Source organism: Aphanomyces invadans (genome assembly GCF_000520115.1).
Source record: "Aphanomyces invadans strain NJM9701 unplaced genomic scaffold supercont1.8, whole genome shotgun sequence".
NCBI classification, from domain to species: Eukaryota; Oomycota; class Saprolegniomycetes; order Saprolegniales; family Verrucalvaceae; genus Aphanomyces; species Aphanomyces invadans.
This window is the reverse complement of record NW_008580153.1, coordinates 1,052,193-1,074,836: the sequence shown is the minus strand read 5'-3', so window position 1 is coordinate 1,074,836 and position 22,644 is coordinate 1,052,193. Positions and strand designations below refer to the sequence as shown.

General features: G+C 54.1%; 13 protein-coding genes across 20 annotated transcripts in view; 7 read left to right on the top strand and 6 right to left on the bottom strand.

Annotated features, from left to right (window-relative positions):
* Positions 1-314: 314 nt before the first annotated feature.
* On the top strand, positions 315-1,795 carry H310_05064 (hypothetical protein; the record flags this gene model as incomplete). Its single annotated transcript, XM_008869682.1, has 8 exons — positions 315-465; positions 521-621; positions 682-828; positions 924-1,085; positions 1,161-1,259; positions 1,310-1,357; positions 1,413-1,537; positions 1,588-1,795. The coding sequence occupies 8 exons, from the start codon at positions 315-317 to the stop codon at positions 1,793-1,795; spliced, it is 1,041 nt and encodes a 346-aa protein (XP_008867904.1).
* Positions 1,705-3,804, bottom strand: H310_05063 (hypothetical protein). Its single transcript, XM_008869681.1, has 3 exons — positions 3,533-3,804; positions 3,064-3,482; positions 1,705-2,998 (listed from the first exon to the last, which is right to left on the bottom strand). The coding sequence occupies exons 1-3, from the start codon at positions 3,744-3,746 to the stop codon at positions 1,811-1,813; spliced, it is 1,821 nt and encodes a 606-aa protein (XP_008867903.1). The 5' UTR covers positions 3,747-3,804; the 3' UTR covers positions 1,705-1,810.
* Positions 3,805-3,912: 108 nt separating this feature from the next.
* On the top strand, positions 3,913-5,250 carry H310_05062 (hypothetical protein). The gene is made up of 6 exons (XM_008869680.1): positions 3,913-4,054; positions 4,102-4,220; positions 4,277-4,420; positions 4,468-4,581; positions 4,648-4,778; positions 4,827-5,250. The coding sequence occupies exons 1-6, from the start codon at positions 3,948-3,950 to the stop codon at positions 5,103-5,105; spliced, it is 894 nt and encodes a 297-aa protein (XP_008867902.1). The 5' UTR covers positions 3,913-3,947; the 3' UTR covers positions 5,106-5,250.
* A 62-nt stretch (positions 5,251-5,312) lies between these two features.
* On the top strand, positions 5,313-7,052 carry H310_05061 (hypothetical protein). Its single transcript, XM_008869679.1, has 3 exons — positions 5,313-5,852; positions 5,895-6,120; positions 6,167-7,052. Exons 1-3 carry the CDS (start codon positions 5,325-5,327, stop codon positions 6,970-6,972), a joined length of 1,560 nt encoding a protein of 519 aa, XP_008867901.1. The 5' UTR covers positions 5,313-5,324; the 3' UTR covers positions 6,973-7,052.
* Positions 7,053-7,438: 386 nt separating this feature from the next.
* On the bottom strand, positions 7,439-8,586 carry H310_05060 (hypothetical protein). The gene is made up of 4 exons (XM_008869678.1): positions 8,094-8,586; positions 7,877-8,026; positions 7,748-7,820; positions 7,439-7,683 (listed from the first exon to the last, which is right to left on the bottom strand). Exons 1-4 carry the CDS (start codon positions 8,510-8,512, stop codon positions 7,570-7,572), a joined length of 756 nt encoding a protein of 251 aa, XP_008867900.1. The 5' UTR covers positions 8,513-8,586; the 3' UTR covers positions 7,439-7,569.
* A 93-nt stretch (positions 8,587-8,679) lies between these two features.
* Positions 8,680-9,934, bottom strand: H310_05059 (hypothetical protein). 3 transcript variants are annotated; one of them, XM_008869675.1, is made up of 5 exons: positions 9,802-9,934; positions 9,588-9,750; positions 9,397-9,540; positions 9,060-9,295; positions 8,680-9,010 (listed from the first exon to the last, which is right to left on the bottom strand). In XM_008869675.1, exons 1-5 carry the CDS (start codon positions 9,922-9,924, stop codon positions 8,696-8,698), a joined length of 981 nt encoding a protein of 326 aa, XP_008867897.1. In that variant the 5' UTR covers positions 9,925-9,934; the 3' UTR covers positions 8,680-8,695. The 3 variants fall into 3 exon arrangements, with proteins under 3 accessions (XP_008867897.1, XP_008867899.1, XP_008867898.1); XM_008869677.1 differs by having other exon boundaries at positions 9,588-9,934; XM_008869676.1 differs by having other exon boundaries at positions 8,680-9,295.
* Positions 9,935-10,032: 98 nt separating this feature from the next.
* On the top strand, positions 10,033-13,003 carry H310_05058 (hypothetical protein). 4 transcript variants are annotated; one of them, XM_008869671.1, is made up of 8 exons: positions 10,033-10,924; positions 10,984-11,069; positions 11,120-11,408; positions 11,487-11,844; positions 11,913-11,996; positions 12,141-12,302; positions 12,360-12,478; positions 12,528-13,003. In XM_008869671.1, exons 1-8 carry the CDS (start codon positions 10,050-10,052, stop codon positions 12,769-12,771), a joined length of 2,217 nt encoding a protein of 738 aa, XP_008867893.1. In that variant the 5' UTR covers positions 10,033-10,049; the 3' UTR covers positions 12,772-13,003. The 4 variants fall into 4 exon arrangements, with proteins under 4 accessions (XP_008867893.1, XP_008867894.1, XP_008867896.1 ...); XM_008869672.1 differs by having other exon boundaries at positions 12,360-13,003; XM_008869674.1 differs by having other exon boundaries at positions 12,141-12,478.
* Positions 13,004-13,863: 860 nt separating this feature from the next.
* Positions 13,864-14,733, top strand: H310_05057 (hypothetical protein). The gene has a single exon (XM_008869670.1). It carries the CDS (start codon positions 13,907-13,909, stop codon positions 14,549-14,551), a length of 645 nt encoding a protein of 214 aa, XP_008867892.1. The 5' UTR covers positions 13,864-13,906; the 3' UTR covers positions 14,552-14,733.
* Positions 14,734-14,904: 171 nt separating this feature from the next.
* Positions 14,905-16,270, bottom strand: H310_05056 (hypothetical protein). Its single transcript, XM_008869669.1, has one exon. It carries the CDS (start codon positions 16,218-16,220, stop codon positions 15,357-15,359), a length of 864 nt encoding a protein of 287 aa, XP_008867891.1. The 5' UTR covers positions 16,221-16,270; the 3' UTR covers positions 14,905-15,356.
* Positions 16,271-16,442: 172 nt separating this feature from the next.
* H310_05055 lies at positions 16,443-17,629 on the top strand. 2 transcript variants are annotated; one of them, XM_008869667.1, is made up of 2 exons: positions 16,443-16,673; positions 16,717-17,629. In XM_008869667.1, the coding sequence occupies exon 2, from the start codon at positions 17,038-17,040 to the stop codon at positions 17,413-17,415; it is 378 nt and encodes a 125-aa protein (XP_008867889.1). In that variant the 5' UTR covers positions 16,443-16,673; positions 16,717-17,037; the 3' UTR covers positions 17,416-17,629. The 2 variants fall into 2 exon arrangements, with proteins under 2 accessions (XP_008867889.1, XP_008867890.1); XM_008869668.1 differs by having other exon boundaries at positions 16,454-16,673; positions 16,745-17,629.
* A 549-nt stretch (positions 17,630-18,178) lies between these two features.
* H310_05053 lies at positions 18,179-21,054 on the bottom strand. Of its 2 annotated transcripts, XM_008869664.1 has the most exons (5): positions 20,740-21,054; positions 20,064-20,695; positions 19,728-20,013; positions 19,558-19,675; positions 18,179-19,492 (listed from the first exon to the last, which is right to left on the bottom strand). In XM_008869664.1, the coding sequence occupies exons 1-5, from the start codon at positions 21,033-21,035 to the stop codon at positions 19,298-19,300; spliced, it is 1,527 nt and encodes a 508-aa protein (XP_008867886.1). In that variant the 5' UTR covers positions 21,036-21,054; the 3' UTR covers positions 18,179-19,297. The 2 variants fall into 2 exon arrangements, with proteins under 2 accessions (XP_008867886.1, XP_008867887.1); XM_008869665.1 differs by having other exon boundaries at positions 19,235-19,492; positions 19,728-20,695.
* Positions 18,186-19,390, top strand: H310_05054 (hypothetical protein). The gene has a single exon (XM_008869666.1). The coding sequence runs from the start codon at positions 18,209-18,211 to the stop codon at positions 19,190-19,192; it is 984 nt and encodes a 327-aa protein (XP_008867888.1). The 5' UTR covers positions 18,186-18,208; the 3' UTR covers positions 19,193-19,390.
* A 215-nt stretch (positions 21,055-21,269) lies between the features above and the next one.
* The window catches only part of H310_05052 (hypothetical protein), a gene marked incomplete at both ends in the record, with an annotated part of 2,697 nt that continues 1,322 nt past the window's right edge, over positions 21,270-22,644 (bottom strand). Inside the window, 2 exons of the mRNA XM_008869663.1 lie at positions 21,270-21,500; positions 21,565-21,682. Coding sequence (XP_008867885.1) covers positions 21,270-21,500; positions 21,565-21,682 — 349 coding nt within the window. The remainder of the gene's footprint in view (positions 21,501-21,564; positions 21,683-22,644) is intronic.

Sequence of the window (22,644 nt, the reverse complement as noted above, 5' to 3'; positions counted from 1 at the left end):
CTTCTTGGTGTACGAGGATTTTGGTATTTCTCAACCAAAATACTGGATCCGATATCCAATCGTCCCAAACAAATCGAATTTCATGCTATTGCGATTTATTTCGATTCACTGTACAACAAGGAACAAAGCGCAAATGAATGCATGGCATCAGCACAAGTATTTTAAAAGTTACGCTCAAAATACAAAAATATGTCGGGTGATTCGAAGGCACTTGACACCCACTGCACGTGCAAAAATGGGCGGTTTCATTTGAGTTGGTATCCGCATAAACTTAATTATCCGGACATGTCGCACATTCCCGACCGCCGGCCGCGATGGAGTACTCGGGCCAAATGTGCGAGGGACTTATGCATGGCCAGGGCATGCTGGTGTACCCAAACAAAGAAAAATACACGGGCGAATTCGTGCGCGGAAAGCGCCACGGTATGGGTGTGATGCAATTTGAGGATGGAAGTGTGTACACAGGTACTTTCAAACAGTGCGGAGCTTCCATCGAGCGCAGGCTGACGCGTGACCACAGGCATGTGGGAGAATGACGTATGCCATGGTGTTGGCGCTCGGCAGTATCCCAATGGCAACCGATACGAAGGCGAGTGGGTGAACGGTGTGATCCATGGCGAGGTAAGGACGAGCAGATGAATGCAATGGATCGAGGGATATCATGACGCAGCGTGTATCCAGGGCACGTTACATTACTACGACGGCGACTTTTACAAAGGTCATTGGAAAGATGGTAAGATGGACGCCCACGGCGTGTATCAGTTCCACAACGGCGACCGATACGACGGCGACTGGCTCGACGACCAACGCCACGGACGTGGAACCATCGTGTACAAGGGAGGCGACGGACACATCCATGAGAAATACGAAGCAAGATGCATTGGTGGCTCGAAGATTCGTCGTTGACGTGGTGCGTGGGGTAGGGCGAGTGGTGTCGCGGCCAAATGCACGGAAGCGGCACGTACTGGTACGGCGACGGCAGCCTTTACGAAGGCGACTGGAAAGCGGATCAAATGCATGGCAAAGGCGTATACGTGCACCACAACGGGAACAAGTATACGGGCGAGTGGGTACACGACCTCAAGGTACAAAGGACATCGGACTTGATCTGCATGGCAAGCAGATAGTGAAGCGATGGCCTGATGAGATGTGTATAATAGCAAGGAAGAGGCGTCATGGAGTACACGAACGGCGAAAAATACGATGGCATGTGGCACATGGACGTGTACCATGGACTTGGATCGTTCCGTGACATGATGGTGCGCCGACCTCGCACGCTTGGCACGCGTATGAGATGACGACGCTGTAGGGCCACACCTATACGTGTGAATGGGTGGGTGGTGTGAAGCAAGGCAAGGTAAGCCATGCTCTTCTGTGCAAAGCTCAAATGATGGAACGGGGGAGTGGTCAAGGGAGAGCTCGTGTTCAAGAACAGAGATGTGTTTGTCGGTGAGTGGGGGCGAGACGGCACCGTCGCGTGCGGCATTCTCACGTATGCCAATGGCGATAAATACGAAGGCCAGCTCGCTGGGCACACGTACGTGCAATGCCTTCTTCATGCCACAGATACATGATGCGCCGTAATAGGCGGCATGGATCGGGAACGTTCTACTGCAAGGTCGATGGAAAGAGCTACCACGGAGACTGGTACCACAACAAGAAGCACGGGACAGGCAGTCTGCGGTTTCCCACCGGTGAAGTGCTGCGCGGCGAGTGGAAGGACGGCGTGATCGTGCCAGGCACGTTGGTGTTTACGATGGCGCCGGCGTCACCGTGGCTCGATCCGGTCTATTAAATTAAGATGATGTCCCTACTTCCTTTCATGGGCATGTCCTGACTTCGCTTGACTGACCTGCGCCATGGACGCGGGTTTGGGAGCGCCGGAGAGAGCGTGGAGGTTCCGCGGGAAGCTCGAGCTTTTGCGAGTCTTGACAGGGATGCGGAGACCATTTCCGCGAGACAATGTTGGAATCGCCGATTGGGCGGTCGACGTTCGCAGGGACCCGTTGGTCATGTGTCGGGACCCGATTACGTTGCCGAGGAGGAGCTTCTGCGTGCTGAGTTTGGGAAGGTGAAGGGACGTTGTGGGCTTGGGCGGTCGATGGACGGGCAGGGCGGCGCTCATAACGACGGTGCTGGATGCCGCCTCATCGAGCAATCCACCAGGGTCGGTTGAAATATTATCCGTGTCGACGTCGTAGTCGGCGGACGATTTGCTCGCGAGCATGTCGACGTTGGGCACGCTTACGATGCTCATGCGGTGGTGGCCGTCGTAGGTGTGGATCGCGTTGTTTTGAATCGGGTGCAGAGCGTAGAGAGGGCCAGTGTTGGGCTGCAGCAGCGTCGGCGTCACTTTCCGACTCGACTCGGACACGAAGATGGTCGTCGACGCGGCCGCTGGGGTCCCAGCTGCCGTCGATGCCCCCAGCGACGAACCCATCGGGCGCGACGTGACTTGATCAGGTTGCGGGGTACCAAGGGCGCGGTTGCTTTCCTTGAACGACTGGCGGACGAGTGTGTTGCGGCGGCCGAGCTGGGCCTCGGCTGGCACGACGCGCACCCCAATCACTGGGACTTCCTCCAGGGCGACACGGGACTTGATGATCACGCAGTACCTCGGCGCATTGAACGCCCAGTACGTGTTGCGCATCATGTACACGGTGAGAATCTGGAGCCGCTGGATCGCGAAGTCGTACACGTTGAAGCTCCACGTCAGCGTTAAATTGCCGTCAACGTGGCAGTTGGCATGGACGAGGCCATGCATCACATCCATGTGCAGCGACCGGTCCATGAACCCGCTGTCGAGGCTCATCATGACCATGCCGCCACAAAGACACACCATGATGGCAAACAGCATGTACTTGGCTAGATTCCGCATCGACAACGGATACGCGTCGTATGCGATCACGGCGGAGAAGCCCAGAATCCCAAACACGTTGTACACGACCACGACTACGTCCCATTCGTACAGCGCCATGATCGCAATGGCGTACAGAATCTAGGTTGTCGAAGCAGCGTGAGGCAGGAAGGCATGAAGTGGGGAAGAAAGGGGATGGGGCTTACTGCTTGCGTAATGAAGAACCACGCGTCAAAGTACCCGAGGACCGTGACAGTCATGCGCCAGTTGAGCTGCGACCAAAAGTAGAGCACGAGCCACAGGATGGCAAACATGGAGATGAACCGGCACACTGTTTCGCTGATGACGTGATAGAACTGGTCCTGGAGCGGCGAGTTGTAGAGCAAGCTCCACAGTGTCGTGGCGACTGCAATTTTGGTCGCAATGGGCTTGTAGAGGGACCAGTAGAACGCGATCGTGGTCCCAAACAGTTTTTCAAACACGGACGTGTTCACTTCGTATTCGGAGAGTTCCGTGAATGGGTGGACGGCGCACAGGATGCCCTTGATGGCGGCCGTGGCTAGACCGCACTCGGTTTCCGCGCGGGACGCTACCAGTCCGACGGATCTCCTAGATCCGGACGACCCTGCGAAGAAGAATGTGAGGATGTGATGTTGGGCTTGGAGCACTCCTCACTTGACGATGCTCGAGTCACGGGTCGGAAGTTGGATGCGTTGAAGTATTGCCGACCAGAACTGCTCATACTCGAGCGGCGTCGGTGGTAGCGGTATACCCGGTCGAGATACTCCTTTAGGGTGAACATGGACCTAATCTCGTCTTCGTTCAGCATCGGCTTTGTGCGAAGGAAGTGGGCTGTGGCTGTGAACAGCCGCGTTCCCACAGACGCCATGAGATCGCGTCGGGAATGGCGGCGGCGCGACCGACGTGCCGAACAAGTTATTCCTGGCCGATCACGACGCTATACTTAGCTGTACAGATGGGACCTTTCTCTCGGCGTGCCACGTCATCCCGATGTTGGGGACAGTACCTCTGTAAATGAATACACTTGGCATCGAATTGCCACCGTGTTTCGTCAACTATTGAGAATACGATGGCGACCAAGTACCGGTTCGACGAACGGGTGGCGATCGTGACCGGCGCGGGCGCTGGCCTCGGTCGTGCATATGCGCATTTGCTGGCTGCACATGGAGCCAAAGTGTACGTCGATGTCGCTACGCTGGTAGCTCTCCGACATTCTCGTCTAGGGTCGTGAATGACGTGGGGCTGGCGCAAGGCGATAAACCTCGACCAGCGGACCAAGTAGTTCAGGAGATTCGCGCACAAGGTGGCGTGGCAGTACCCAACTATGACTCTGTCGTGGAAGGTAAGTGCTCGCGAGTGTCATCACATGCACGCGTCATCCTCATGCTCGACGTACAGGAGCTAAGGTGGTGGCGACGGCAATCGACTCCTTTGGACGGGTCGACATCGTCGTCAACAACGCGGGGATTTTGCGGGACCGAGCGTTCCACAAGATGACCCGTGGCGAATGGGATGCCGTGAAGAGTGTCCACCTCGATGGAAGTACTGAAACCCATCGCTTTGCTGCGTTTACTGACAAAGGTTTGCAGCATTTGCCGTCACCCATGCGGCGTGGCCACACATGCGAGCTCAGAAGTATGGCCGCATTGTCAACATCACGTCTGTGAACGGCTTATACGGCCAAGCGGGTCAAGCGAATTACGGTGAGGTCTCGTAGTTTGGCCTCTCGATCGAATGGTGTGACCATCTTCTCATCGAATCGTGTGAAGCTGCCATGAAGGCTGGTATTATCGGGTTCACGAAGGCGCTGGCCAAGGAAGGTGGGAGGTCCAACATTAAAGTAAACGCGGTGGCTCCGGGGGCGGGGTCCAGCATGACCGCAACGGTCCTTCCGGAAGAAGTACGAACTATCAATCTCTCGTTTGCTCACCACGCAGGATCGATTTAGGTGGTAAAGCAGTGGAAGCCAGAGTACGTGGCCCCTACAATTGCCTACCTATGCCATGAGAGCGCTCCATGCACGGGCTCTGTGTTTGAATCGGGCGGTGGATGGGTTGCCCAAGTTCAGTTTACGCGGGCGGAAGGCCACTTCTTCAACTTGGACAAACCCATCTCCATCGACGCTGTGGCGGATCAATGGAAGGACATCACGGACTTCTCCAAGGCGACGAACCCTGAGCTAGACGAGGTGACGCCGCAACTCAAGCAGATCATGTCCAAGATCTAACATCTAACGGCCTGCACCATCGAACGAGCCGCGGTCGAGACGCCGAAACCGCCTAGATAATTTTATCCACCAATGGGAGCTCGCAATTTCATCAACAACGTCCCTCCAGCGTAATTGGAACATTTTTTGCAAATCAATTCCTGAAATTTCATCTCTTTTTCGTCGTTTCACGGGCGACCGCTCAAGATACGCAAAAATCCTGGCGCAGCTCGGCTCTGAATGGCCGACCGGTTTCACATTGGATTCCTCCGTCCGTCGCACAACACCATGCACTTGGCAGTGTCGGCGGCTGCCGCCGCTGTCTTCTTGGGAGGTTTCCTGGACACGACTGTACACGCTATTGCCCCGATTGAGATCAAGGGCAACCGGTTGTTTGAATATGGCACGGACAAACCGTTCATCGCTAAAGGGCTCGACTACTATCCCCGCCCGAACGCAGGCCTCTTGAACATCAACAACTTCGACTTCTTCACAGACGACCACGAGTCCATCTGGAAGCCGCACGTGGCCGAGTTTATCGCGCTGGGAATAAATGCCGTGCGTCTGTACGCTGTGGATCCGTCCAAGAGCCACGACAAGTTCATGTGTGCACTCTCGAATGCTGGCATTTACGTGTTGATCGATTTGGCGTCCAGTTGTGAGGATTGTGCAATCACAAAGGACCCATATCCTGCGTGCTACCCCGCACATTTGAAGACGCGCGGCCAACAGATCATCGCGGCATTCTCCAAGTACAACAACGTTTTGGTGCGTTCACGGTTTTGGTCGGTACGGCCTCATGTGTCGTAGGCTTTCAGCGCAGGGAACGAAGTGAATCACTACGTGTCGACAATGGAGATCAATGCGCCGTGCCAGAAAAAGTTCATCCGAGACATGCGTGCGTACATCAGCGGCTGCGACACCAACATGCGCAACATTCCCGTTGGAGTTGTCCTGGCTGACCACGAGCGATCGATTAACGCGCTCTACTACGCTTGCCGCACCGACCCGACGGATGAGCTCGAAAATGCAGAATGTACGATTCCTCCTGCTTCACATTCCGCATCTGAAGGTGTTGACAGGGTACGGATTGAATGCGTACCTCCAGTGCGACCCGCTGGCGGCGCTGAACCCGAAAGAAATCGGCGCGGGGTACCGCAACCTTCTCAGTGACTTCACGGCGTATCAACTCGCGATCCCCACGCTGCTGACCGAGTACGGCTGCTTGAATGTCGGGTTTCCCACCGTTGATGGTTATGCTGCCCAACGAACATGGCTCGATGCAACCTGGTTACTCTCGCCGGCGTTCGCGGACGTGTTTGCCGGTGGCTTCGCGTTTGAGTTCTTGACGGAGAACCAAAATTCCAAGGCCGACTCGCCGTACCCGTTCAAGACATTTGGGGCGCAGAACTATGGCCTGGGGTACTTTGAGCCGGAAGGGTGCGATGCCGACTCGACGCCGTGCGTGTTCCATCGTATGCCCAACTTTGACTACCTTGCCAAACAGTATAGCAACGCGACGATGGACCATCTCGTCGGGCGGTCTGCGTACACGCCAGCACACACGACACTGCCAAAATGCCCCGCCGACGTGCCATCCATATCTGGGGTCCTCTGGCCCGCCGACAAAGAAACGGATATGCTCTGCCCAGATCTAACGCAAACGCCGTTGTGTCCTGGCGACGTCATCAACACTGGCAAAGGCAGCACGATAAAGCCAAGTGTCAAGACCGTGGTGCCAGTGAGAGGAGTGCCGACTGTGACGCCATCGTCATCGATGGCTCCCCCCACTCATGAAACCACACAAGGCACTTCTGCCGCTGCAGCGAGCAACATGCTTGGTGTCATCGTGATGGCAGGAGCTGCGATCTTTGCTGGATATGTATGAGCTTGTATTGCGAAGTGGCAGTCGATCGATCTGTGTCAAAAGGATTCGTTTCGACAAATACGAGCAGTTCTCTCTCCCCATGAACTTGCCTTTGGACAGACACGTCTCCAACCATGCGTCCCGCGGCAGTCGTTTATTTTTCAAGTGCATCCTGTACTGGTGAGTTCGAAGCGCCGTGAGGGCGCTGGGACTTGCTTGAAATATCCACAGCTGGTGATGTGGCAAACGACAGGGCAACGGACGATTCCAAGGGGAATTGGCGCGGCCTGTGAAGGAAGTGGTGCTTTTCCAAGTAATCCGTCGGCGCATATGCGCAACCTAAAGGCGACGGATTGCAGCATTGCGAGGATGAGCATTCGATCGACATCTCGTGCGCACATAATCACGTCCCGATGCTCCGCCAAAACCCCGGCAACCACCTCGTCCACATGCGACGATTGCATTGCACACAGCAACGTAGAATGCAGCGACAACAACAGTCCAGCGGAAGACCGCGCCATGGATTTATTTGCCCTTGTGGCAGTGGGGGACTGCGTAGTGGGAAAGGTTTCGTACATTCATCTCGATAGGCGCCTATGGAAATGAGTACAACACAGTCTAAAAGTCGTCCGAGTTGTCCAGGTTGAGCACAACTTTGCCCATGCCAGGCTTGAAGGCGGGCTGGCCGAGGAAGGGACACCCGCCGCAACGGAACGCGTCTCCCTTGTAGCACTACCCATCACGCACGAGATGAGGATGAATGCATCGAGGAAGTATCACGTCGATAGCTACGTACATTACCGCAATTGGACACCATTTGTTTTAGTTCGGCCTCGGAAACGATCGGTTGGTCATCCTCGTCCTTGCGCCTGGCAAGTGCAATCGACCGTGAAGGCATGGAGAAGAAAGGGATATAGATGCGTACCCGCACGTGCAGTCCTTGCAACGACGCTTTTTCTTTCCGTCTTTGCCCGGGCCGCAGTCGTCCCGCGACATGACGACGTCCTCGTCGTCGAGAAGGTCGTCTTCGTCGACTATATCGCCTTCGTCGTCTTCGTCAGCTAAGACAGTCCATCTACAGGACAAAATGCGCGCATGTGAGAATGTTCTACGCTGCGACAGAGTATGCAGACGATTCATACTTTGGTTTCTGCACGGGGATGAATTTCACGGCGGCACTGGCCCCTTCGACAAAGCCCGACTTTTGAGCGCGAGCGTGTATGCCATTTCCATCAATATCGACATTCGAGTTCAAGAAACCTTGCATGATCAGCTGCATCAAGACGGCGTTTTTGTTTGCTTCATTTCCTTCCACGCGGAGGAACGCTTCCAAGTTGCCACCAGGTTGCAGCACACGATGCAACGTGGCAAAGTGCTCAACGCCACCAAAGAATACCAGCTTTTCCGTGACACTGCCGTTTTCCTTCTTCACCGCCTCGGTAACATCAATCACCGTCACGACCTGTGGCTGTGTCGACGCGAACGCGTCGGCTGCGGCGCGGTTGGAGTTCTCGGCAACTACTAGCATAGCAGAACTGTCGGAATGGTCCAGGTAAAGCATTGCCGAATAGAGAGCGACGATTTGTTTTTTATTTAAAAGTTTCGTGGTACATATAAAAACCAATACTATAACCACGAGAAGAATTAAATAACCAGTTTCCATTTGTTCGGTGGAGTTCGATGATGTCAACGATGGCCTCCTGGAGATGGATGGTCTCTAGGTCCATTCTGCGTTTATGGCGGGTCATTGGAGAACTTTGATCTGCGTGTGGTGACTCTTGAGCTTGGCGGGGGCTGCGCGGGACACCTTGGGGCACCCGATGACGTTGAGCACCTTCAACGACGTGCACACGTACTGCCCGCCATAGTGGTGCGTGCCATCGTGCGACGTTAGACGCGGCATGAACTTGTTCGGTTTCGCATCGCACCACAGACCCACCGCCTTGGGACGGCTTGCAAAGTGGAGCACGAGCTCGTCGGTCGATGCCGCAACCCGTCGAAACGTGACTTTGATGCAATCGAACTTGCGCAGTTGAGTCTTCATGTGATGCAAGTCAAACTGCGGTCACGAGCCGTGATACTGATCCGCGATGATGGAGTAAAGTTACCTCAGACGGCACAGGTCGTGGGTCTGTCGTTTGCCGCAGCTGCAAGACGACTCGACTGGACGGCAGCAACTTTGCGATCCCTGCATCGGTGACCAGCGGACACCCGCTCAGGTGCAGGTTGTCCAAGTACATGAGATCGCTTCCAATACGCTCAAGGGTGACGTCGGTGACCTTGGCACATGCGCCAAAGTTGAGAAAGGTCAAGTATGGGCAGTTCGACGCCAATGTGATAATGCCTACATAAGATCAGTCCTTTGCATGTAGGCAGGCTCGAAGTAGATATTTCCGCCAGTGAACGCATGTCACGGCCACAGAAATCCCAGAAGATGGCACATACCTTCGTCGGTCAGGTCGTGGCATCCCCACAGAACACACTGCGTGAGGAACGGACAGGTCGCAGCGAGTCGCTTCAGCTCTGCGTCAGTGACGTAGTCGTGGCAGAAGGACAAGTCGAGGCAGCGAATGGCGGTCGTGTGCAAATCTATCGTTCGATGTTGGGCGGCGTCGTCCTGGTGGTAAATGCGCTACCAACGAGACGTTGAAACATAGGGAGGTTTGCAGAGGACGGCGGCCGCAGCACAAGCCACCGGTAAAAGTATGGATTCTTCCTGGTCAGTTTGAGGAATTTGATGCAAGTCGATCCAAGTCGCGCCGCGAGTTGGATAGGAGAATGCGCTTTGCCCAGCTCATGCTAACATGTTGTGAATTCCACGACGTGCTAGTCGACGCATCGTCGACGTACTTGCATGCCAAGATAGACAAGCACGCGAGATAAGATGGGCTCCGTGGACATGGGCCCGTTGAAGATCACCTCCTTGCGGCACAGCAAGTCGAGCAGCGTCGGCGGCGGCAGATGAGACGGCATGCTGTTGTCGAACGCAATGTGTTTCTATTAATAGAAATGTTACCTTGTTATAAGGACTTTTGTGTGCTTATGCAACGTGGCCACGTTGATTGGTCCTGTCAAGTGCAAAGCGCATTTTCAACACGATGGACGGCTTTTCGCTCAACTTGGCGACGCCGTCGGGGCCGCGTGTGGTCAAGAGGAAGAAGGTCACTAAGTTTCGGCAGAACAAGAAGAAGGCACAGCGAAAGGCACATGCTCATGGAAGTGCATTGGCGGGAGATACCCCTAGGGCAGGTGTGGTGCGTCCGAAACACTCGACGACAACGCCGGCGCCAAAACCAGCCATTGTGGCACCACCTCAGAGCGACGAGCCGTCCGACGATGAATACGAGCCTGTGGACGAATCGGAGCAGGACGAACCGGATGATGATGCGTCCGACGTAGACATACCAGCGCCCGTTGCGTCCAACCACCCGTCGACCGAGAGTGCTACGAAGAAGACACAAGTTGTGCCCGCCGCATCGGCATCGCAACCCATCAATCCAACCTCAAATTTGACTCTCACCAAGGAAAAAGGCACCCGGCGGAACCCAAACAAGGACGCGTACTCTGCGGACTCGTATTTGAAGCCTTCGCTGGACATGTCGACAATGGTTGTCCACAACACACCGCTGCCGTCAAAAGAATCGACCGAAATATTTGCAAAACAAGCGACGTTCGGCGCCATGAAGTTGCATCCTCACATTGTGTCGATCTTGGCCAAAGACAAGGATGCGGGAGGCTTTGGCTTCAGCCAGCCCACTCGGGTGCAGGTGGCCAGTGTTCCCGCGATTCTCGCAGCCGGCGACGTGATGCTCAAAAGCGAAACCGGGTCGGGAAAGACGTTGTCGTACTGCCTCCCGATCGTTCACTCGCTTATGTCCCGCACAGAGCGAGTCTGCCGCAGCGAAGGATGCCTCGCCTTGATCCTTGCCCCCACACGCGAACTTTGCATTCAAATCCATGAAACTCTCGAACGGTACGCCCTTCTTTGGGCTCAATCAAACGCCGTCCTCACCTTGGGTCACCTGTGTCTAGCCTGCTGAAGGTCGCAGTGTACATTGTGGCTGGCTGTGTGGTCGGCGGGGAGAAAAAGAAGGCCGAGAAAGCGCGGCTACGCAAAGGTGATTCAGCCTGTTGTCACTGCCCTTGAAACGACAGCAATGTGTTGCAGGCGTGTCGATCTTGGTGGCAACGCCCGGTCGGCTCATTGACCACTTCACCAACACCCACGCGTTCAAGTACAACCGACTGCAGTATCTCGTGCTGGACGAAGCAGATCGGTTGTTGGACTTGGGGTTTGAAAAGAGCATTGCGCAGATTCTGGAATGCCTCGTCGCGAAAATCGACGACGATATCACCCGCCAAAGCATCCTCGTGTCAGCCACAATCAACGCTGGTGTCCAGCGACTCGCGGCACTGAGTTTGACCAGCCCCAAGTTTATCGATGCCGACGCTTCCAAGTACGACAGACGGTCGATCGACCTCCAACTACCCCTTGGCCTTCCAGGATTGAGCTGACACCATCCGTGTGACTCTAGAGGCCCAGAATCCACGTTTGCCACGCCCGACCAACTCGTCCAGCACTTTATGATTGTGCCGGCCAAGCAGCGGCTGTGTGCGCTGAGCGCGTTTGTGCGAGGTGAGTGTCGGCGCAACAAACTCCGAGCCAAGATCGTCGTGTTCATGTCGACGTGCGATGCCGTCGATTTCGTCTCGTCTCTATTTCAAAAGTGCCAGTGGCCCCAGAGCGCGTCGATGTTTGGGCCACCTGTCTTCCGCCTGCACGGCAATGTCAACCAGCAAGACCGCACTGCGACCTTCCAAGCGTTTTGCAAAGCGTCGTCGGGAGTCCTCTTTTGCACGGACGTCGCGGCGCGCGGTTTGAACTTGCCCACGGTGCGCATTCCATGGATTTGGCGGCGCAGGCAGGGCATGATCGTTGACGTGCTTGGTGGAGGGCGTAGGTTCAATGGATTGTGCAATACGATCCGCCCACGGAAACGAGGGATTATGTCCATCGCGTCGGCCGCACAGCCCGCAGTGGCGCGGTATGTTTTAACAATCTCTATTGATGCCGCCTACGTGCCCGTGCATGGTCAAATTCAGATCGCACCAATCTACGCTGGCTTGTTTTCCGTGCCTGCGATTTGTCTTGTGTTCATGCTGGCTTATCTATCTGACGAATCGACAAGGTTGGGAACTCGCTGCTGTTTTTGCTTCCGTCGGAATCTGCCTACTGCGACCATCTCAAGACGCATGGCCTGAATTTAACCGCTCTGAGTTTGGAGTCGACGCTCGCTCGTAGCGCGTACAAGGGCGAGTTCAAACCATCAAGCAAGAAGGCTATCCATGAGGTTCATGCCTCCCCTTGCCTTTGCTCTGTCTCGAAAATGCAGCGTCCTGAAACGTAGGTTGTGGTCCACGAGCTCCAGTATCTGTTCGAACAGTCCGTCTTGGCCAACACGGAGCTGTTTGACATGGCGTGTCAGGCATTCCAATCGTTTGTCCGGAGTTATGCTACCCATGCCAGGTACGCTTCTTTCCGCAGCCTTGACGTGAAACCCATCGGGTCGTGGTAGTGAGACAAGGCAGTACTTTCACGTGCGCAGTCTGCACTTTGGCCACGTTGCCAAAAGTTTTGCGTTGCGCGAACCGCCCGCGTCCAACAAAGTGACCAAGGGCAGCCAGCAAGCCAAGACCGGAACGTTGAAAAAGCGAAAGGCCTTGCAAGAGGTAGATGACTCGATTGAAATGGCCAAGCAGAAGAAGGCCCGCCTGGCAAAGCGAAAGTACAACAACCACGTGTCCGAGTTTGCAGACTAAACATCAATTACCCGTGAAGAAGTGCGTACTTGCGACCGCCGCGTGTGATCGCCGCTTCAAATGTCGCCTTCCCTCGTGTGATCGAACTCAGTCGACGACACGACGACACCCGAGTAACGTGCAATGAGTGGCTTGATGGCCGCACCTCAGCGCTGACAGCGATAACTTCAATTGGGATGGACGCCATGGAGCGTCACCGTTGTCATGGGGTAGCTAGAAAGCGAATCCGCCGTTCAAGTCAGGAAATTCCACACATCAATTTCCAGGTTCCTTGGAAACTTACATGTCCAATTTTTACCAATTCTTTGAATTATTTATACAAAGGCTGGATTTCCAAAAAATGATGTTCGTGCGATCCGAGGAGTTGACAACTGTGCCTTGACAGGCGCGTCTCCATATCTCCTTAGACCTCGCCATTGCTTCCGCTAGATGTACTTCATGTAATTTCTCTGAACCCCCGCGCTTGACCTTGTCAGTTTGATCGAGATCGCATTGCAACCGACGTTGCTTCACGTTGTGAAGTCAGCTCTTGGAGGACTTAGTTGCGTATTGATCGACGAGATAGTAAGCCTAGTACACCGCAGCTTGTAGACGAATAAGTTCTCTTGCTATTTAAACTCCGAGTCCTTCGCAGAACTTGCTCGATCACCGGGAGCGTCACAGGGCGTCAGTGGATCGCTCCTTCCTGTCGGTGCAGTAAGGCGCGCCACTCTGTGGAAATTTCCAATCGTTGCGTTGTTTGGCGCCTACTAGGTGAAACACTTAGTCTGCCCAAGCTGATGCATCGAATGTGACGCAGAAGGACGCAAGGCATCATTTTGCTTGTCCGTCATGCTCAACTGCGTGTGCCCTTGTGTGTCCATGATATCCAAATGGTATGTACTTTGGATAACATTTTAAAGTTTGAATGTACCATGTATTTTGAATTATTTCTAGACGTCTTTTAGTTTGCAATTATCGAACGAAATTGCGATGTAAAAACAGAAAAATGGAAGTCATTTTAAATATAATACATACAAATATCAAGATAAGTCAAAGTTGCACAGAAAAACCAGACGGCACGAATGTGTAATGGCCATCACCTCCACAATTCGCGCACGAAGCACTTGACATCGTTCCGCATTGCCAACGCGCCATGCATCTGTCCCTCGTTGTTGCGCTCTTTGTAGCTGCTCTCACTGGCTGCGCTCACGCCGAGATGGTCGAGACGAAGCCGCTCACCCCGTGCAACGACACCGAACAGGAGCTGATCGAGGCAGCCCTCAAGGACGGTCTCATTGCCCCTCCGCAGTGTCAGGATTTGTGGGCCGATGCAACGGCGAACTTTTCGTCCCCTGTCGACAAGTGGGACCAAATCTCGATGAACGACACGCTCTTCTTTCAAGTGTGTTCTGTACCCGCGTGCAAGAGCGTGCTCGAGCCGTGGGCGCTGTTGCCCAACTGCGACGCCTTGATTGACATCACATCCAAGGAAATTGCCAACCTGCACGACATGGCAATTCAAACGGCGGCCTTATGCGAAGCCGTGCTGAGCGAGTACGATGAGGATGCCCCGTCTGACGCTTCCCTACCACCAAAATCAACTTTCTTTCGCACCGCACCGCCACCATCGACGATTGCAGCGACTCTGCCGATTACGAAACGTCCCACAACGCCTCGGCCAACCCTCAGTGGTCCGTACCCGACCGTCACATCCCGCAGCTCTCGGTCCTTTCCACTTTCGTCTGCTGTGGTCATGCTCTTCATTATGGTATCCCTGGTGTGTATGTCGCTTCAGTAGTATTTAACAAAACATGACGGGTGTTTCGGCCAAGGCGCGCGTGCTGTGGAGCAGCTTCATTGGCAGCACCTTGCCGGCGCGTGCCGTCGTGGCGCAGCCCGTGGATGCCACTAAATATACCTTTACATGGCACTGACAGACTGCATATGCATTTGAATCACGATTATCTGCGTCCTTCTGAATTCTTGCTGGTCTCCCACTCAGAGATGCCTCTCGCGCCAAGCTCTGCCGCCGTGTCCGTCAGTAGCTTGCGGCGAGAAATTGAATTTTCCATGAAATCCACGAAGACTTGCAACCTCTAATACTTTATACTAGTAACTTTCTCATCCTGGCGAAAACACTCTCCACACATCTCGGGAATCTTCATCGCGCGGGCGATTTTTTTCGCACGTAATGGCCACCACGAAAGGCGGTGTCCCCGAGACACCAAACTACGTGCTCTTCCATTCACGTGAGCGCCCTGACAAGACCAAGGACACTGAGCCCCGTACCCTTCGAACGTTCGCATCGCAACCTGCCCGTGATTGTTCGTCACGGACATGACAACCCGGCGCAGAAGCGTTGGAATGACGTCATCTGGCCAAGCTGGCCCGTCGAATTCGAAAGGCACTCGATCGAACCTGCCGGAAGATCTTTCGTCGTTTCTCCAACGACCGTCGTGGTTTGGCATGACGATGCCTGCGCTATGAGGAGAGGGTTTTGAGAATTCCAAGCGCTACGATTGCACGGAACGCGGTGTAGGCACAATCCGATGCGTGGATGCTGCAATGTTGATATATACTGTTAAATTAAACAACGGTGGCACTCACTGGTCGGTCAAACTGCGGGCGTTGAGGTGTTGGAGTGCCTGGTTGGCTCGGTCCAAGACGGCGACAGTGTAATGAGTCACTCGCTGAGTGTGGAATTCGCGCCCGATTGGCGTCGGGGGAAAACTTTCTGGAGACACTTTCCCGATCAACGCGTCGTCCATGTCTTCCTTCTCGGCGTACTTGACCTGGACGCGAAACAGATTCAATGGGACCTGTGTATGCATCATAAACTGCATCCGCCGATGAACTTCTTGAGGAAGCTTCGCTTCGCGCTGCATGTATCGCACGGCCCAACCAATGTCGGACGTATCATCATCTTCGTCGTCAGTGTCGTTGTTCCCGCATTGACTGCAATCGAACATTGACTTGTGATGCATGGCGTTGCCGCGAGGAGATCCCACGGGTGTTCGACTTCCAAACGGCCATAGCCATTGCCACCGCGACGACGATGTCGACGTTGCTTGGTGGACAGAAAGCTCGATAGTCGTTGATTTGTCGACATGTTCGAGTAGTTTCTGGACATCTGCATTCGCTTCCAACGCATGGGCGAATGGCGACAACACAGGCAGGCGGCGGCAAACGTGCAGGACGCATTGAGCCACGTTCCTTGCCTGGACGGGGTCGATGGAGCAGAGGATAAACTGAATACACCGAAGGAGGGTTTTCTCCATCGCCTCTAGAACAGACTCGTCCAAGTTGGTATGGGATGGGTCGTTTTCTGAATAGGCGGTTGCAGTGAGGAGAGGAGCTTGCGCCGCTGGATCGAGCACACATATGGGCTTTAGTGATCGGCTGGGGTCAAGCGGTGACGGCGACAGGGTTGACAAGTCTGATGGTCGTCTTCGCTTCATTGCCAGCATGTCACGAGGTAGAGAGCAGAAAGAATCCAAATGCCTTACTTGTACGCAAGATAAACTTATCTTAGTGTTTGTATTGACGTCGTGGCGAGCCAAGAAAACGGAGGGAAATATGGAACTATTGCTTTTGACAAGTTGTCAAATCTCCCCATCTCGTCCTTTAGGTGAGACAAAAATAATTTTTGAAAAAATGGCAAAAGTTACACACGACGTCATCGTCACAAGCACTTCGGTACGACCTCGGCACGTTGGTCCTTACCTTTCCCTCTCGTGCACAGCGCTAGATAGCGGCTTACTCATCGCTGACACGAACGATCTCTGCAGGCACTCACAGGGCTTGCTCCAAAGCACGGGTCATCTAGGCAAGAACTGCTACGTTGTCTTTTGGGTGTCTGGCCGTCGTGTCTATCGGCTGTGCAAGCATCCATTCACCATGCCTGGTTCAATTTTCGTGTGGTTCGTGGCTGCATGCAACTCAAAGATATGACACATCGTGCAGCATGACGGAGTGTGGATCGGCTTGACAGGTCGAAAGACATGACGTGAGGCAAAGTAGTGTCAACAGGGTCCTCACAAGTCGTTCGCTGCTCCATACCCGGCCATGGAAGGATGCTTTTCAACCAGAAATATATTATGACTACGGCGCAGGGTGGTTGTACAGAAGACTGTGAAGATGGAGAGCTTTGAGGTCGTGATTCCTCAAGACGGAAAATATGTCGGGCTTGAACGCTGCCACGTGAAGCCCGAGGTCCGAGAGATACTGGAGTATGGCTAAGACTTTCGTTTCGTCCCAGAAGCAGTCAAGCATTACGCACAGGACATGCTGGTCGTTCGTCGCTCGAGTCGATATTTTGGCACTGCAACCGAGCTTGCCATCAACAGTTGCGCGCGCTACAGAAGCCCACGCAGAGTCTACCTCGTTCGAGTTTACGGACAGAAGCAACTTCCCCGATCCAAAGTTGCATCGTTTTGCCAAGGAGAATATGTTGGCAGACACCTTTCGTGCTTCGGAAGGAACTTGGGATGGAGAGAGCCTTGCGAGACGATCAGACCACTCTTCCACGATATCATTCATTTCGGCGGTGCAATGGGTCCTCGTTTCGTCATGGGCACGATGCGTGTAAGCATCGTGAGGGCCAGGAACCCAAATCCATCTCCAGGAGCCTCCTTGAGACGAAGGTGTCGAGTGTTGGACTGACGGTCGTACACGAGCAAGAAACGAGTCGAGGGATTCGTTGTGAACGTCTTGCTGAAGCGTGAGGTCAAGCCGGGGCTTTCGGTCACGACGCTTGAACCCTTTTGGAAGGGCTTCAGCCAGCTGCAGCTCGTCAAGTTTCGCAGCCGCCACAGCCATGACGTAAGGAAGTTCTCGAATGATTCTTGCACGATCGAGGATTGCTTGCAGATGCGCCTTGTTCGAAATGGAGCATTTCGACCGACCTATTTTTCGAAAGGACACAAAAGTTCTTCAAAATTCCCGTTCTTCACTGGAAAATTCATTTAAAAATGCCATACTCCTTCAAAATCCACAAAACGAGCTCGATTCTCAAGGATGTATTGTGGACGTCACGTCTCGAAGTTGCTCAACTCTAGGCCATGCGAACACGAGCAGAAATGATTGAATTGTACGTAGCTCCGCTGAATTCTGATTTGGCAAAGGAGGCGTTTATCGTACATTCGACAAGTCAAAACTCGAGCTGACGCCACCTCACAGCCCCATTCCTCGAACGCATCCCCGTTCTCACTGTACACGGTCCTGGGTGTTTCTTGCTTCCCATCGAGTCATGTTTTCAAAGAATTGAAGGTATTGAGAGGGCTACCGAAGCAGTTTGTTGGCTATTCTCGATGGGTGGTACACTGCGTCGCCGCCACATGAAGCGACACCTACGGATAATATGCGGAATCACCGTCCGTACCGTACTTAAGAATGATCGTCTTCGATATCTCTTAAATACGAACTTCCCACTGCGGGTGGACGAGTACTGTACATAATGAGTCGGTCCAAGGCACCCGAGTCTGCTTGCGTGTTGGCGGAGTTCCGCGAATGGAAGAAGCTGCAGGCGAAGTTGGAGGAAGACAGCTCCCATGCATGCGATCGGGACACACGTGGCAACCTTCCCCTCCACTGGGCTTGTCAAGACCCAGATATTCCCCTCTCCCTTTTCGAGTCTATCATTCAAGCGTTTCCTGGTGGACGTCTCGAAAGTAATCACGACGGTCAACTCCCGAGTCATATCGCGGAGAAAAATGGTCTCTCTGCATCTCACGTTCAGCTGCTCGCTGTCGACAGTGATGCAAACATAGTGCCTACTCGGTCTAACGAACCGTCGTCGAGTGATGCACCTCAAAATGTGTCGAGCACCGCCAAAGTTCGCTTTGGTGAGTCCACAGACTCTAAAGTCAAGGACCATGACGAAGACGAAAACGATCATCTCGCGTCTCTTGTCACCCAACTCAACGCTCTACGCCGAGCAATGCACACCCAGGCCAAGATTTATGCGCAACTCAGAAAACACAATTGGGCTGCTTCGACAGCATCGCCTCCATCGCCAAGCTCAACTTTGCTTGCACAGCCGCGGGATCGATATACGTTGACGTGGAAGCGCGGTGATGTAGGCATTCGATTCTTCAATTCGTCGGTGGGGTGCCGCGTGGAAAAGTTGTCGCAGGGTCATGGGATCACGTCAGGGATCATGAGTTGCCGTCTTGGCGACGTGCTTGTGTCGATAAACGGCGTCAACGTAGAGCGTCAAAGCGTACGCGGGGTCATGGACGTGCTCCAGCGTTTATCCACGCCCGTTGTTCTCGAGTTTCTCCCAGGCGACAACATCGCGACTGATGGGGGCCGCACGAGCGGGAGCGACAACGATGAAGAGAGCGCTGCGTGGTGTCATTCGCAACACGAAATGCACGATCAGGTCATGCTCCTCTTGCAAGACACAATAGCCCACGTCAACCCCGACTACAAAACGTAGTCGAGCGCCACGAACGCCATGCAGTTCCTCCGCACAGAAACAGGACGATGAAGTAGTTCGGTATAAGTTATGCGCCTCCATCGCAGGAGCAGCGCGCGGCTCAATCTACACGGCCGTCTCGTGCAAGGGTTTCATCTCCTTTCGCTGGTTCCAGTACAGATTGTTCTTAACCGATTTGAACCAGTCTTCGTTCTCGTTCAAGTTGCATACGCTGGGCAGGGGAAATGAAGACACTCGGACTTCCAAGGCATCGTCGCGGAAGAGCTTCACGGGGTGCTTACCGTCAAACGATACCGTGACCTACCCACACATCACCCTTCACATTCAGGAAATCACTGGGTATCAACTATGGCAAGTGCCCGTACGGATGTCGACCGAGCAGTCGTGGGCACGACAATTCGCAGCACCGCGCTGTCATGGAACAGGAGTGGCCGAAATGACAATGTATGGGGGCAAATGGGCGTGAACAACATGCTCGGCACACTACAGAAGAGCAAGTGAAGCGGCCGTGGAGACGGAATGCACATCATGGTACCTTGGATGGGCGATACTGCCTCCCGCCGACAACGAGTACGCGGTGGAACCTGTCGGGGAAGCTATGATAATTCCATCGGCGCTGATTTTGGTCAACTCGACGTCATCGCAGAAGCAGTCGAGTTCGACCAAAGCCGCACCGACCCCACGATCCACCACGACTTCATTTAGGGCGTGAACTGGTGGGATTGCAGGTTCAAGCGACAATTGCTTTCGGAATATCGTACACACGAGGCGATGGCGCAACGATAGATTGAATCCTCCGCGGATGAGCCGTTCCAGGTGATCTGCCTCAAGGTTATGAGAGCTTTCTGAACAAGGTACAAGGATGGTACACCTTTGTAGTGGGGACCTTCATTGCCGCCAGAGCGGTCGGCGCGAGAAAACTCGAACGGCGTGAGGAAGCCGAGCGACCCCATCGCAAACGAAAAAACCGGCGGCACGTTCGTTTTGAAGAGGTTCGACACCCACAGCACAGTGCCGTCTCCGCCAAATGACACGACCAAGTCGATCTTGTGCTGCCAGTCCTGATCATCACTCCATGTGAATGTCCCCGCCAGTTTTTCTTCGACGTGCACTTTAGGTTCCAAGAATACTCGAATTCCCTTTTCATGCATGAGCCACGAAGCCACCTCCCGCATTGCGCTGGTGACGTCGAGTTCGTTGGGTTTTTTCACGAGCAGAATGGTCTTGGGTCCCGTCGTGCGCGCCCACTTCATCTGGACGCTGTTTTTCGCATGACATTTGGTTCGAATCGTGCGGTGTGGCGGCACGAACTCATCCTGGACGTTGTCGCTGCGTAGAACGAGACTGAATGACGCGCGATGCCGCACAGCGTCGTAGTTTCCGTGGTCGACAAGGTGTGATAAAGTCGTGGTAATTTCTTCATTTTCTTCGTCGGACAAGCAGTCTTGAAAACCTGTTCGCCCGTGGGGGCTTTTGGGACTTGGAATCGTGTCGGCATGGCTTCTACGTCCAAGTCATGAACGGCTTCAGGCATGGGCTGTACGTACCTCACGACGTCGCCTGTGGATCCAATGCCGTATATGGCGCCGTCGGATAGATTCAAGGGAGGGATGGTCGCATGGACTGTCGTTTCATTGACATCGCGAAGTTGTTCCTGGAGGTTGAGCACTTGCTGTCGCAGCCTTGTAATCTCGTTCGCACTCTCCCGTGCTTGTGTCTCGAGAGTCCTCACCTGGTCCCTCAGTTGGGTGACTTCAGTTGCGTCGCACGCTTGGATGCTGTTCAGCGTATCCAGGACACTCTCCAGACAAGTGGTCGCGTCGCGGAGTTGGTCCACCACCATGGCAAGGCGGGCAGTCGGCGTTTGAAGCGCTCTTTTTCCCCATGTCAAAAATCCCTCGCATGCGATTGGTGTGGAATTCGCCAATCATATCGCTCGGTTGTAGGGTGGCACGCCTTCAGATTCCAAGGAAGTCCATGTTACGTGGAGCTGCCGAGAAGCTATGACGGCCCCCAGTCAAACCAAATACGTGGGAACTTCCATTCGTTACACGTTGTGCTCGAAATCCTACCGGTTCTACTCCAGCCCGTCCACCGACGACGACGACGATGTCGGCGCTGCGTTTGGGAAAAAAGGTTTCATCTCTTTGCGCTGGTTCCAGTTCAAGTTGCTCTTGACGGACGCAAACCAGTCTTCATTTTCATTGAGGTTGCACACACTGGGCAACGGGAACGTTGACACGCGGACATGTAGCGTATCGCCCGATTTCATTTCGACGCGAACCTTGCCGTCGAACGACGTCATCACCTACTCATTTCGAACAAAGTCGTTGCAACGATGAAAGACCCGATGTGACATTTTGGCGCCTTACCGAACTCGTGCGCGCCGTGGTGGGCACGACAATCTTGAGATGTGCGCTGTCGTGGAACAGCAGCGGACGAAACGATAGCGTGTGGGGGCAGATGGGCGTGAACAACATGCACGGCACACTGGGAACAATTGAGGATATTTGATGGACCGAGCAGCAATTACCTGGGATGAGTCATGCTACCGCCCGCCGACAACGAGTATGCGGTGGAGCCTGTCGGCGTGGCAATGATGATACCATCGGCGCTTATCTTGGTCAACGCAACGTCGTCGCAGAAGCAATCCAACTCGACTAGAGCGGCCGATTGCCCGCGGTCAATAACTACCTCATTGAGCGCATGGATCGGCATGGCAACGCTTTCGACATGCGGGGTGTTGTCAGCGCGGATGATGGTGCAAATGAGGCGCTGTCGCAGTGACATGTGGAATCCGCCTCGAATGAGTTGCGTCAAGTGCTCTGCCGCGAACCGGATTAGGTGCTTCCAATAGCACAATTCACTCTACCTTCGTACCGCGAGACGTCGAACGGCGTGAGGAAGCCGAGCGACCCCATCGCAAACGAAAACACTGGCGGTACATTTGTCTTGAAGAGAGACGACACCCACAACACGGTGCCGTCGCCACCAAATGACACGACCAAGTCGATCTCATGCTGCTTTGTGAGCCAGTCCTGCGAATCGGTCCATGTAACTGTTCCGGCAAGGCCTTCCTCGTCGTGTACTTTGGGCTCGAGGAACACTCGCATGTGCTTATCATGCATGAGCCATGCGGCAACCTCACGCATCGTCCGCGAGACGTTGGGTTCGTTCGGCTTCTTGACAAGAAGAACTGTTGTCGGCGAGGTGTCCCACATCAACTGGACGTTGTTCTTGGCTCGGCATTGCGTCTGAATCGTGCGATTAAGTGACGTGAAGACTTCACACTCTTCGTCGCTGCACTGAAGTAGGCGGAAGGAAGCGCGCTTGGCTTTGATCATGGACGGAATGGATGGCGCGTTCGTCAGGTCCTCGACGAGGGTTGAAGCGTGTTTCGATCGGGGTGATTGACCCTTGCTTGGGGGATTCACAAACGTGTCTGCCATTTC

Bases quoted from the DNA above. Each gene is read 5' to 3' on its own strand.
- H310_05059 (XM_008869675.1), bottom strand. From the start codon at position 9,924: ATGCCGTCTCATCTGCCGCCGCCGACGCTGCTCGACTTGCTGTGCCGC. The intron at 9,751-9,801 runs GTACGTCGACGA...ACAACATGTTAG, and splicing joins TTGTCTATCTTGGCATGCAA to CATGAGCTGGGCAAAGCGCA. The intron at 9,296-9,396 runs GTATGTGCCATC...GATCTTATGTAG, and splicing joins CCACGACCTGACCGACGAAG to GCATTATCACATTGGCGTCG.
- H310_05054 (XM_008869666.1), top strand. From the start codon at position 18,209: ATGAGTCGGTCCAAGGCACCCGAGTCTGCTTGCGTGTTGGCGGAGTTC.
- H310_05061 (XM_008869679.1), top strand. From the start codon at position 5,325: ATGGCCGACCGGTTTCACATTGGATTCCTCCGTCCGTCGCACAACACC. The intron at 5,853-5,894 runs GTGCGTTCACGG...CATGTGTCGTAG, and splicing joins CCAAGTACAACAACGTTTTG to GCTTTCAGCGCAGGGAACGA. The intron at 6,121-6,166 runs GTACGATTCCTC...AGGTGTTGACAG, and splicing joins TGAGCTCGAAAATGCAGAAT to GGTACGGATTGAATGCGTAC.
- H310_05062 (XM_008869680.1), top strand. From the start codon at position 3,948: ATGGCGACCAAGTACCGGTTCGACGAACGGGTGGCGATCGTGACCGGC. The intron at 4,055-4,101 runs GTACGTCGATGT...ATTCTCGTCTAG, and splicing joins GCTGCACATGGAGCCAAAGT to GGTCGTGAATGACGTGGGGC. The intron at 4,779-4,826 runs GTACGAACTATC...GGATCGATTTAG, and splicing joins CAACGGTCCTTCCGGAAGAA to GTGGTAAAGCAGTGGAAGCC.
- H310_05053 (XM_008869664.1), bottom strand. From the start codon at position 21,035: ATGGTGGTGGACCAACTCCGCGACGCGACCACTTGTCTGGAGAGTGTC. The intron at 20,696-20,739 runs GTACGTACAGCC...ACTTGGACGTAG, and splicing joins TCCACAGGCGACGTCGTGAG to AAGCCATGCCGACACGATTC. The intron at 19,676-19,727 runs GTACCATGATGT...GCTCTTCTGTAG, and splicing joins GGCAGTATCGCCCATCCAAG to TGTGCCGAGCATGTTGTTCA.
- H310_05055 (XM_008869667.1), top strand. From the start codon at position 17,038: ATGCTGGTCGTTCGTCGCTCGAGTCGATATTTTGGCACTGCAACCGAG.
- H310_05056 (XM_008869669.1), bottom strand. From the start codon at position 16,220: ATGCTGGCAATGAAGCGAAGACGACCATCAGACTTGTCAACCCTGTCG.
- H310_05057 (XM_008869670.1), top strand. From the start codon at position 13,907: ATGCATCTGTCCCTCGTTGTTGCGCTCTTTGTAGCTGCTCTCACTGGC.
- H310_05063 (XM_008869681.1), bottom strand. From the start codon at position 3,746: ATGGCGTCTGTGGGAACGCGGCTGTTCACAGCCACAGCCCACTTCCTT. The intron at 3,483-3,532 runs GTGAGGAGTGCT...TCTTCTTCGCAG, and splicing joins CGTGACTCGAGCATCGTCAA to GGTCGTCCGGATCTAGGAGA. The intron at 2,999-3,063 runs GTAAGCCCCATC...TCGACAACCTAG, and splicing joins GGTTCTTCATTACGCAAGCA to ATTCTGTACGCCATTGCGAT.
- H310_05058 (XM_008869671.1), top strand. From the start codon at position 10,050: ATGGACGGCTTTTCGCTCAACTTGGCGACGCCGTCGGGGCCGCGTGTG. The intron at 11,409-11,486 runs GTACGACAGACG...GTGTGACTCTAG, and splicing joins ATCGATGCCGACGCTTCCAA to AGGCCCAGAATCCACGTTTG. The intron at 11,997-12,140 runs GTATGTTTTAAC...CGAATCGACAAG, and splicing joins GCACAGCCCGCAGTGGCGCG to GTTGGGAACTCGCTGCTGTT.
- H310_05060 (XM_008869678.1), bottom strand. From the start codon at position 8,512: ATGCTTTACCTGGACCATTCCGACAGTTCTGCTATGCTAGTAGTTGCC. The intron at 8,027-8,093 runs GTATGAATCGTC...TTTGTCCTGTAG, and splicing joins ATCCCCGTGCAGAAACCAAA to ATGGACTGTCTTAGCTGACG. The intron at 7,684-7,747 runs GTACGTAGCTAT...CGTGATGGGTAG, and splicing joins TGGTGTCCAATTGCGGTAAT to TGCTACAAGGGAGACGCGTT.